General features: G+C 41.2%; 1 protein-coding gene across 1 annotated transcript in view; it reads right to left on the bottom strand.

The window, feature by feature from the left end:
* LOC130032585 (protein FAM136A-like) overlaps positions 1-11,913 on the bottom strand; it is a 120,832-nt gene extending 108,919 nt beyond the window's left edge. The window contains exon 1 of the mRNA XM_056124135.1: positions 11,451-11,913. Within this exon, the coding sequence (XP_055980110.1) occupies positions 11,451-11,913 (463 nt within the window). The remainder of the gene's footprint in view (positions 1-11,450) is intronic.
* Positions 11,914-12,835: the final 922 nt, after the last annotated feature.

Below are 12,835 nucleotides of genomic sequence, written 5' to 3'. Positions count from 1 at the left end.
CTGGTGGAGGGATGGGTATCTGATCATTGTATAATTGAAACCAAAGCACAAAAAATTATAAATTTACAACTGTTAAAAAAAGAAAATAAAATAAAGGGAAAAAAAAAGATATACACCTTAAAAAAAAAAGAATTACTAAGAATTGCTATAACCTCAAAAGTATTAATGGGCACACAATGAGCAGGGAAATTATGGAATCAGTAACACGATGGTCAGATAAGTTCCCAGAAGTTTATATAATAATTAATTTAATTTACTAATTTAAATTAATGTTTTTGGCAGAATCTCCTGCTCCCGTGCCAGGATGTATTCACTTGGGCACCTCAGAGGGAGGTCAGTTGAGTTTCCCTCCCCTCCCAAAGCAGAACCCCGGCAGCTGAAAACCTCCGGAACCCAGCCAGAGCCATGCTCAAAGCCACTCTCCACATGCTCAGACGAGCCTCACCCATGAATGAACCTGCAGAGAAATGCAGATATGTGGGACCTGTTACTGAGAGCTCCAAACTCGCTAGCAATGGGACTGGGCCTCCTACCTCCCAGGTCCCCAGTTTTCCAGTAGCTTGGCAGTCACACCCACAAACTGGCTCCGGTGCCATGTAATCTCATCAACAGCCAAGATGCAGGAATTATAAAATAAAGCTCCCAGAAGTGAGTGATGCATTATTTTCTGGAGCACATGGCCACATTCTCAATCACGTGACCTCTTAGACTCTGGCTGACTGATGTACCTAAAGAAGCACACGTGTTTGGTTTTAACATACTTGCTTGTATTCTCTTATATACGGGCTTAAATGCCCCAGAATGCACTACAACAACCTTCACACAATCCCCTCTTATTGTGATGGGAAGATGCTTGCTGTTTGGATGGGTGTTTGAATATTATCTGTAATGAACTATTGTGATCTACTTTGTCAAAATAAAATGTATAAAAATTAAAAAAAATTCACAAGAGCTTGAAAATAATTGTTTTAAATATAGAAGCACCATCAAAGTCTCAAGGTAACTGTATATATATATATATATATATATATATATATATATATCACTGGAGCTATAACACAGAGGTAGGGTGTTTGCCTTGCACGCAGCCGACTTGGCCAACCCGGGTTCGATTCCTCTGCCCCTCTCAGAGAGCCCGGCAAGCTTCGGAGATTATCTCGCTTGCACAGCAAAGCCCAACAAGCTACCCGTGATGTATATTCGATATGCCAAACACAATAACAAGAAGTCTCACAATGGAGACATTACTAGGCCCGCTAGAGCAAATCGATGAACAATGGGGAACAGTGCTATAGTGCATATATATATATATATATGTATATACATATATATATAACACTAGGGATAACTAAGCTATCTAGGGATAACTGAAAGATAAGAGAAAAGAATAAAATCACTATAAAATAGCATAAAGTAACATTAACATATGAAAACAGCAATAAAGGGAATAAGGGATGAATAATAACATCAAAACAAGGTAAACATTATAACCTTATAATACTTATATATTAAAACTTCTAATATAAGTGAATTAAACTCATTGATAAATTTATGGAGAACTGGGGCTGGGAAGACAATTTAAAAGATGAGGCTCATGCCCTGCATGCATGAGTCCCTAAAAAAAATTTCTAGAAACACATGGCCTCCTGAGAAATCCTGGTTGCTTCCCCAAAGAGCAAAGGTATCCTTTGTAGACTCCCACACATCTAGACCCAAGCAGTCCCACAATTGCTGGCATGACACTGAGTCATCAGACCCACAAAACTGGGACAACTGTCACCTGTTCCCACCAAAAAAAAATACAGCCCAGTATCACTTATTTCATTCTGATTTCTTAAATCTTGTTTTATATATTTGTGATCTATGCTAATTACCCCATTTCTTCGACTAACTGGACTTAATGTTTTCATTTCTCAGTCCCGTAAATATTAGAATTACATGAACAATTTGAGGTTTTTATCATTTTTATATAGGCATTTAATGGTAAGAAATTCTTAGTATTGTTTTTGATATATTCTATAGAATTTGGAATTTTGAATTTCTATTTTTGATTGTCTAAAGATGTTTTCTGATTTCCCATTTAATTTTTACTTTGATGTTTCAGTTGTTCGTGAGGTTTTTGTAAGTCCATGTATTTGTGAATAATTTTGTTTTTATTATGGCTTCTGTGTATTCCATTGTGATTGTAAATGGGACCTGACTTTATTTCACTAGGCATGTTTCATATGTTTTTTAATCTAGCATCTTATTTTTTCTGTAAAATATTCTGTTCTTTGAAAGAGCGTTCTACTTATCTTTGATAGAATGCTTCCCCTGTTTGTACAGTCCACTTAGAACACTGTGTTGCTCAAGTTTCTGCTTTTTTTTTTTGATTTCCTGTCTTATAATTCAACCGGTCATCTACAATGGTTTACCAGGTTCCCCACAATCGTATGTTGTGTGACGGGCAAGGGAGCGGCCTCTGTTCCTGCCGCGCCATGATTTCTGAGATGAGCAGCTCTCCGCACTTGACCTGGTCCTGAGGCATGGTGGGGGACGCACTGGCGAAGGGTAGCCCTCTGGCAGAGATGGCGAGGGACCTGCTGTCCGGGGCCCACAGATGCTCCTGAGGTTCTGTATCATTACAATTATAATTGGGCTGGAGCGATAGAACAGCGGGTAGGGCGTTTGCCTTGCACACTGCTGACCTGGGTCCCATTCCTCCACCCCTCTCCGGCCAAAAAGCTACCAAGAGTATCCTGTCTGCAGGGCAGAGCCTGGTAAACTCCCCCTGACATTTGATAAGGCAAAAACACTAACAACAAGTCTCACAATGGATACATTACTGGTGCCTGCTCGAGCAAATCGATGAACAACAGGACAGTGCTACCGTGCTACAGTTTTATAATTAATTGTTATTAAATGATGAAGTGCTGCTGTATTTTTCTTTTTTTAGTTCTGTCATTTTAATGTATATTTTCATGTTCTCTGATTTTGATACATATTTATTATGTTTAATTTAAAATTTTTTGATTATGTAATCCCAAGGGTATAGAAATGGCAGAGCGAAAGCTGCAATTTTAACCCTTAAATACCACAGCAGGACCTGGGTGTCCTAGGCCCCCTGCCCCCTCCTGATCCTCGGCCTGGTGCTGCTCACGCCCAGCAGTGTTCAGGCATCCTTGCAGTGTCAGGAGTCGAATCAGGACCTCTGCATGCCAGGCATGTAGTTCTTCTGGCCCACACCTGATAATGCTCTGGGCTTACTCCTGGCTCTACTCAGGGAGCACTCCTAGCGGACTTGGGGCCCATATGCAATGCCAAGGTTAGAACTGGGACTAACCAAGTGCAGGGCAAGCTCCCTGCCTGCTGACTCTCTCCAGCCCCTTATCTTACTGTATATTTTTGAAGGTTATAAATATTACCTGGCTTTATATTACTTGGGTTTATTACTCTTTGGACTGGAGTGATAGCACAGTGGGTAGGAGGTTTGCCTTGCATGCGGCCAACCTGGGTTTGATTCCTCTGTCCCTCTCAGAGAGCCCGGCAAGCTACAGAGTATTCCACCTGCATGGGAGCAGACCCTGAGAAGCTCCCCATGGCGTATTCAATTATGCCAAAAATAGTAACAACAAGTCTCACAATGGAAACGTTACTGCTGCCCGCTCCAGCAAATCGATGAACAATGGGAGGACAGTGCTACAGTGCAGTACTGACCCCTATTTTTTACTACTATTTTCATGGTACACATTTTTAATCCCTTCATTTCAACGTATGTGTGCCCTTAATACTAAAGTGTGTGAGTTGTATAAGTGGGGATTTTTATTCATTCAGCTACTCTTTCATAGATAGATAGATAGATAGATAGATAGATAGATAGATAGATAGATAGATAGATAGATAGCACAGCAGTAGGGCATTTGCCTTGCACGCAGCCAACATGGTCGACCCGAGTTCGATTCCTCCGCCCCTCTCGGAGAGACCGGCAAGCTACCCAGAGTATCTCGCCTGCAGGGCAGAGCCTGGCAAGCTCCCCGTGTCGTATTTGATATGCCAAACACAGTAACAACAAAGTCTCCAATGGAGACGTTACTGGGCCCGCTCGAGCAAATCGATGATCAACGGGAGGGCCTATGGTTTTTTTCTAAGATAAAATAAAAAGTTAGGATGCCTACTCTCATTGCTATTATTTAAAACAGTATTGGAAGACCTAGAGGCAGCTATTAAGGAAGAAAATAAATGCCATTCTCGCATATGTGAGATGGTATATCAAAGTTGTTTTGATTCATATTTTCAAAATTATGAATTGCAATGAGGACTTTCTCATATGTCTATTGATTATTCATATGTCTGCATTGAAAGTGTCTGCTCATCTCCTCACTTCCTTTGTGGATGGGCCTTTGGATTTTTTGTTGCTGAGTTTTGTGAATGCTTTATAGATCTTTGATATCTGATTATTGTTTGGATATATTTTATTCCATTTAGTAGGGTGTCTTTTCTCATAGTTTGAGATTCTTTTAATGTTCAGAGCCTGGAAATAACCCTTGTTCATGGGATTGTGGTGAGAAACCTCATCCATTTTTGGTGGGAATGCCATCTGGTTGAGCCTTTATGGAAAGAAATATGGATATTTATACAAAATGTAGGAATTCAACTACCATACCACTCAGTGTATCACTTCCTGACATCTTTAACATATATATTAAAAATTTACATCGATGAACCTATGTTCATTATGTTCATTGTCACACTTACAAAAATAAGCAAGATATAGAAACAACCCAAATACCCATGTATGGATGGATGTGCAAAGCTGTAGTGTATATATAGACAACGGAATACTATGCAGCTCTAAGAAATAAAAAAACTCATGCAGTTTCTTCAATTTTTTTATTGAATCATCATAAGATAAATGGATAGAAAGTTGTCCATGATGGGATTGTGTTTCAGTAATGCAATTATCCAACACCCATCCCTTCACCAGTGTACATTTACCATCACAAATGTCCTCAATTACCCTCGTTACGCCTCCACCTCCCAATCTGCTTCTATAGAAGACACTTTTTTCTCTCTGTCTATCTGTGTCTGTGTCTGTCTCTGTCTGTTTGCCTGTCTGTCTCTCTCATTATGGTTTGCAGGAAGCTACTATAAGGTTATAGTGTATATCCCATTACCTACTTTTAACATTCAGTTCTTGTTCAGAGTGATCATTTTCAACTGTCATAGTCATAGTGGCCCCTTTTCTATCCTAACTACGCTCTTCACCTTTCCCCCACTTGTGACAATAACTCAACTATGGGATAGTCCTCCTGACCCTCATTTCTATAGTTTAGGTGTAAAAGTCTCATACTGTGCTTTTCATATACCAAAAATGAGTGCAATCATTCTATGTCTACCCCTCTCTTTCTGACTAATTTCACTCAGAATGACACTCTCCATGTCTATCCATTTATAAGAAAATTTCGCGACTTTATTTTCCTAACAGCTGTTTAGTATTCCATTGTGTAGGTGTACCATGGTTTCTTTATCCAGTCATCTGTTCTTGGTCACTCAGGTTGTTTTCAAATTCTACCTATTATGAATACTGTTGCAATGAACATACAAGTACAGATGGCATGTGTGCTTTGTGTTTTTGCACCTCTTGGTATATTCCAAGAATTGGTGTTGTTGGGTCATACAGAAGCTCAATTTCTAGTTTTTTTGTGAAATGCCCATTTTATTTTCCAAAATAGCTGGACCATTTTTTGTTGCCAACAACAATGAATTAGAGTCCCTTTCTCACTGCATATATGTCAACACTGGTTGTTCTTATTCTTTTTGATGTGTGCCAGTCTCCTAGATATGATATGATAGCTCATTGTTGCTCTAATTTGCATCTCCCTGATGATCAGTGATGTGCGGTATTTTTACATGTGCTTTTAATACGTTTGTATTTCTTCTTTGAGAAAGTTATATTCATATCTTCTCCCCATCTTTGATGGTACTTATATATCTTTTATATTAATCCCTTATCAGATAAGTATTAAATAAATTAATTTTCCCATTCTGTAAGCTCTCTTTATATCTTGGTCACTGTTTCTTTTGATTGCAGAAGCTTCTTAATTTAATGCAGCCCCATTTGTTTATCTTAGCTTCAACTTTCTTGGTCAGTAATGTTTCATCTTCAGAGATGACTTTAGTTTCAGTGTCATGGAATATTCTAATAATATGCAATTTTGATAAACATGGATGGAACAGGAGAGTATCATAGTGAATCAAGTCAGTGAGAAACAAAAGAACAGATAAAGAATTATATTTATCCATCCAGGCTCCCTCGGAACGGGACTGGGCCTCCTCCCCTCAGCTCCCCAGTTTTCCAGTAGCTTGACAGTCACACCCACAAATTGCCTCCAGTGCCATATAATCTCATCAACAGCCAAGATCCAGAGACTATGAAATAAAGCTCCCAGAAGAGCAACACAGAACGTCCTGACCCTGTGCCAGGCTGTCTTCACTGGAGAACTCAGAGGGACAGGGTTGAGTTTCCCTCCCCGCCCCAAGCAGAACCCCGGCAACTGAAAACTTCCAAAACCCAGCTACAGTCATGCTCAAAGCTACTCTCCACATGCTCAGATGAGCCCCACCCATGAAGGAACCGGCAGAGGAGCCGAGGTATGTGGGACCCATGACTGAAATCTCCAAGCTCACTAGGAATGGGACTGGGCCTCCCCTTCCCAGTTCCCCAGTTTTCCAGTAGCTTGGTAGTTATACCCACACACCGCCCCAGATGCCATATAATTTCATCAGCTGTCAAGATGCAGAGACTATGAAATAAAGCTCCCGAAAGAGAATGACACAGAGTGTCCTGGAACACATTTGCAGCCGCACAACCTCTTACATTGTAGCTCACTGATTTACCAAAAGTAGAACACACAGGTTTGGGTTTAACATACATACTTGTAATCTCTTATACAAGGACTTAAATGGGTCTAGGATGAAATACAACAATCTTCACACACTTTCCCCTTATGGTAGTGGGAAGGTGCATGGTGGTAGAATTGGTGTTTGAATATTATCTGCAATGAACTATTGTGAATAACATTATAAAAATAAAATTAAATAAAAAAGAATTATCCCTATCATATGTAGTACAAAGAAAGGTAGCAACACAGGGCCAAAACAACACAAAGGGATAACCTGTACACACAATTTAGTTGGTGGGAGATATTAAAGTCCTTGGGGAAGGGCAGTCATTACATTGGTGATAGGTGTGCTGTTGGAATTTTGTGCATTGTAAACTGCCATTAACCATATTGTAAATCATAGAATCTCAATGAAATTTTAAACATAAATTAAAGGTGTTCAAATTGGAATACAAGAATTTAAATAATCAGTATTTACAAATGATATGACAATGTACTTAGAACCCAAAAGACTCCACTAAAATAGGATTAGAAAATTTAAGTAAGTAATATAAAGTGGCATTTTATGAAATCAATGTACAAAATTCATTGTACTTATGCATGAAAAGAAGCAGAAAGTGAGAGATTAAGAGGAAAATGTCAATTAAAAATTTGCATGCCAAATACCTAGGAATTAACAAAGAAACAAAAATATTTGTATACCAAAATAACAGGTCAATCACTGTCACTGCCACCATCCTCCCGTTTTTCATCAATTTGCTCGGGCGGGACCATTAACGTCTCACAACAAATTCTGAGAATTGTTGTTACTGTTTTTGACATACGGAATACGTCACGGATAGCTTGCCAGGCTTTCCTGTGGGGGCAAGATACTATCAGTAGCTTGTGGGACTCTCTGAGAGGGGCGGAGGAATTGAACCCCAGTTGGCCGTATGCAAGGCCATATGCAAGGCAGATGCCCTACCCACTGTGCCATCGCAGGTCAGTACTGAGGATAAAGAAAACAAGAAAGAATGAATAAACACTCCATGCTCATGAATCAATCCAATTAAGATTGTAAAAAATATCATTTTCTCATAACATTATAACAGATTTAATGAAATGCCAATTAAAATTATAGCAAAATAATTCAAAGACTTGAAACAAATATTATTGCAACTTATATAGCACCATGAATGTCAGTACAGTCAGAATAATTCTTATTTTAAAATGTGAAGAAGATGCTGAGCCAATATTACAATGAGTAAAGCACATGCCCTGCACAAGGCCAAGCCAGGCAGAACCTATGATGCTCTGATTCTTTCAGTAGTGGTGCCTGAGCACAAATCCTGGAGAAATCCCCGAGCATCACTGAGTGTGACCCAAACCCATTGTAGACTCAGGTGATATCCACTGATGACCATTACTAAAATGTGGGACTGCAGCACACAAATTGAGAGAGCAAGGACCCTAGACACTGCCTCACATACAGGCAGTCTTAACATCAGCTTAAGAGCAATAGCTGGACATAGAAAGATGTTGACCAAGACCAGTACCAGTTAACAGCTAATGTATCATCAGTTAAATGAGAAAACAAAAGAATTCAGTAGTTTCAACAGAGGGTCATAAATCTGCCCAAAGGAGTCTTTAGGACAATTCTCATATCAATGTTCTGGAAATGATATTTGAAAAAATAACATCGAAATGATCCTGATTTTTTTGGAGGAAAACTTAAATCTTATTTATTTTTTAGAACAAAACCACTAGGAAAATATATCACAATCTTGAACAGCAAACAGACAGGCTATAATATCAAGTAAAACATTGGTAAAAAGACAAGGCACTCATCAAAATGATAAGGCACTGGTACTGAGACAATGAAGGATGTAAAGCCCCAGGCAAAAATGTATTTGGAGAACGGGTTGTTTTCCTTTCCTGTAAAGGAGCCACAACTCCTGCCAACCCCTAGGTATTTGTTTTATTCTCTCTGTTCCCAAGGGGTTGCTTCCCTAGGGCTCTGTTATATTAGGGGGGCAGTGCACAACATACAATACTGAGTTTAGGCTTTCACTGTATTCTACTCATGAAAGCCAGGTTTTTCTAGATCCAATCAAAGTCTTTCAACAGTGAAGAGTTGCTCTATCACTGTTCATTCCTGTACACTGGTATACACCCAACCAACTCCCTCTCTCTCCCAGGGAGAGTGTCTCAATACCACCCTGTCACCCAGTTGCAGAGAGCCTTGGGTCCATTATGGCAGCCCATAAGAAAGAAACTAAAGAGAGACTCCTCCTCAAACTTACTCTAATATTGCCAGTTATGTTTCTGCAGGGTCTCCAAGCTGAAAGATGCAATGCTGGGAAACTTCAAGTGTGTACATTTACATTGTAATGGCCACAAATAAACACAAAGAATTTCAAAGTTCTTAAACTATCTTTGTTTGCCAACTCTGTACCTTAAACCAATTTCTTGCTATTGCATATAAAATAAAACCAAACAAAATACAGACCCAGTTCTCCCCCCTGCCCCCCCCCCACACCCCTAAATTAGGGACTTCATGGATTTTTGCTTTACCAGTTTATAAAAGACAATGTAATGATCTTTATGGTCAACAGGAGGTTGGAACACCTTCCTTCATTCTCCACCAGTTCACTGGCAGATGAGAGGAATCTGCCAGCTTCCTGGTACCCAACTGAGTGCTAAGAAGCAGCTGGCAAATTGGAGAACTGTGGTCTGGTATTAGAGATCCTACAGCCAGGACAAGCACCTGCCATGGATATTTAGCTTCGCAAATGTCTCCTGTGTTATCTCTGATCCAAAGTTAACGAGGTTTTTTTCTTTTTCACTCAAAGACTGGAAAAATAAAGGAACCAGTGTTCAGAGGCAAGTAACTAGTCTTAAACTTGCTGCCTTCCTTTTTTTTATTTGTTGACACTTCATTTTTCTTCATTTATTTTAAAAGGCCAACACTGGGGATATGGTGCTGCCAGCAGGTCAATCTGGACCTGTGAGACAAGTGCATCAGCAGCCTGATGGCACCGTCAGACTTTCAGATACACTAAAATTATTGCTGTGCCTTTGGACAGACCCCAAAAACTTGGGGCAAAGTTTACCAAGGAAGCAAATGGCCAAAAGTTAAATATGTGGGAGACACACCCACAAACCACCTCCAGTTCAGCTATATAATTGGAGGCATGGCCTCTCTGATTCCTAATTGAACTGCTTAATGGCTATGATCCCAGAGACTCAGAAACGAATCTTGGAACCCAAAGCCTTTTGGCAGAAATGTGTCCTGTCCCTGCAGTAGATTACTGGGGCTGGACCACTCCAGGTGGGAATAGGTTTCGTACGTTGGCCTGTTCCCCTTGGAAGCCCGGTGACCACCGTCCTTCAGAGGCCACTGGGCAGTCAGGTTTGGGCCTGCAGTGAGGAGACACTCGGGGCCTCACCAGATGGCAGTGGAACCAGCTCTTTCCTCCCCATCCCAGCGAAACCCTGACTATAAACATCCTCTCTGGCTCCTAATCAAGCTGATTAAAGGCCATGATTGCAGAGACTCAGAAACAAATCTTGAAACCCAGAAGCTTTTGGCAGAAATGCATGTTAACCACATACAAGGTGGTCGCTGCCTCAGAGCTTATTGGAAAGCCAGGTATGAGCCGGCGGTGACGGGGCAACTGCAGTCTCATGGGAAGGGAGGCAGTATGGGCTCATTCTTCACGCCCTACCAAGGTCACAAGTTGCCCCCCATGATCAGTTCTCTGGCACGGCCATGGCTCCAGAGGCAGAAGGACTTAATCCAGAGCCCAGCAGCCTGCGGCAGAAAAGTGAATGGACCATACGTTAAACTATGGCGCCATGCCTCCCTGGGAGGGAAAGGGTGTTGCTCTCTCCCGCCTTTCTCCCCCCCGCCCTCCCCCGGCAGCAAGGTGGCTGCTGCCTCAGAGCTTATTGGAAAGCCAGGTATGAGCTGCCAATGATGGGGCAACTGCAGTCTCATTGGAAGGGGAGCAGTACCGGCTCGTCTTTCACTCCCTACCGAGGACACGGGTTGCCCCCCATGAGCGGCTCTTTGGCATAGCCACAACACCAGAAGCACAGAAACCAATCTCATAATTATCCGGCTCTTTGCAGAAATCCGAAATCATTATATGATTCTATAACCAACTATAGAAAACAAAATATTTCACAATGCCATTTCAGCAATTCTGATTGTTGGGGGGGGGATTATAAACAATAATGGTGCATCTTTTGTCGAAATAATGAATGTTAATGTTAAAAAGAGTTAAGTGAAAATCATCTGCCTCACAGGCATTGGGAGGAGTGGGAGGGCAGTATATCGGGGTTCTTGGTGGTGAAAAATGAGTACTGGTGAAGGGAGAGGTGTTTGATCATTGTATGACCGAGATTTAAACCTGAAAGCTTATTAACTTTTCCCACAGTGATTCAATAAATAGATATAAGAAGAAAAATAAATAAATAAAACTATGAAAAAAAAAGGAAGGCGGAGTTCATGCCCAATTCAATCAGCTAATCAGTGGCTGAATAAATAGCAGTACTCCTACATAAAAAAATAAATAAAAGACCAACATTCCCATTTTTCTCTTTCAAAGAGACTCTTGCCCTTATTCTCCAGGGTCTGAGGCACAGACTTCTGGTTTTCAGTGAATGAGAGAGACTCTTTCATCTTCTTGGTCATGGTTGGGATGAGATGTATGTGGTCATCCACACACTTGGTCACACAATTCTCCAGCCGTCTTTTCACTTGAAGCTCTTTACTCCCTGCATCCAGTGAATCTTTGACTTTGTCGTTGCAATGCATGGTGTACTGGGCCAGGCAGTCCTGGAACTTCTCCAGCTCCCCCATTGCCAGGGCCTGGGCTTGGGCCAGCAGTGCATGGCAGCGCTCAATGCACCGGTGCACCTGGGTGTCCCCACAGCAGCTGGCACTGCACCGGAAATACACTCTGCATCTTCCAGATGTTGGACGCTCCAGTCTCTTCACCATGGAGTCCACCTCCTTCTGCACCCGCAGCTGTTGCACCTCTACCATGACGACCCCACACTCTATATGTGCTGTGCCGGCGCCCACATGAACTCATGCTCAAAAGGATCCTGATTTTTGAAAATTAACCGCCAGGAATAATTCCTGAGTGTATGAGCCAGGATTAAACCCCCTGTGCATTGCCAGGTGTGACCCAAAAATCAAAAAAAAAGTTAATGGAAACATTCGAATAGGAAGTAAACATTTCCAGCAAGACAAATGAAAATAGAAAATAGAACGAGACAAAATAAAGAGGATTTCATTAATAATATCAAGATTAACAACAACAGAATTATAGTGATTAAGCATGGAGAAAAGAGAGAGAGGGTGTAATTATGACCTGTTTGACCTGTTGAAGAAATTAATTGATGAAAATTACCGGTAGGGCGTTTGCCTTGCACGCAGCCAACATGGCCGACCCGAGTTCGATTCCTCCGCCCCTCTCGGAGAGCCTGGCAAACTACCGAGAGTATCTCGCCCGCACGGCAGAGCCTGGCAAGCTCCCCGTGACGTATTCAATATGCCAGACACAGTAACAACAAAGTCTCCAATGGAGACGTTACTGGGCCTGCTCGAGCAAATGGATGATCAACGGGAGGGCCTTTACTTTTACTTTACCCCAAATTGAAGTCAGAGATGAGAACACTGAATCAAGAGTCACAAACACCTGCAACACCTGCAAATCAAAGTAAATCCAAGAAAAAGAACAAGAGATTTTGTAAACAAAATAACACGTACAAAAGAATGTCTCCAGATAAAAATGTCACAAATAGGGAAACATATGTAAGATTTCTCCAATGAAATTCTACAAGCAATAAGAAAATGGGATGGCATAGACACTCTAGCACTGTAGCACTGTCCTCCCATTGTTCATCGATTTACTCGAGCAGACCCAGTATCATCTTGATTGTGAGACTTGTTGTTACTGTGT

The sequence above is a fragment of the Sorex fumeus genome, unplaced genomic scaffold (genome assembly GCF_029834395.1).
Source record: "Sorex fumeus unplaced genomic scaffold, SorFum_2.1 ptg000050l, whole genome shotgun sequence".
In the NCBI taxonomy this organism is placed as follows: domain Eukaryota; kingdom Metazoa; phylum Chordata; class Mammalia; order Eulipotyphla; family Soricidae; genus Sorex; species Sorex fumeus.
This window is presented reverse-complemented; position numbering and strand designations above follow the sequence as displayed.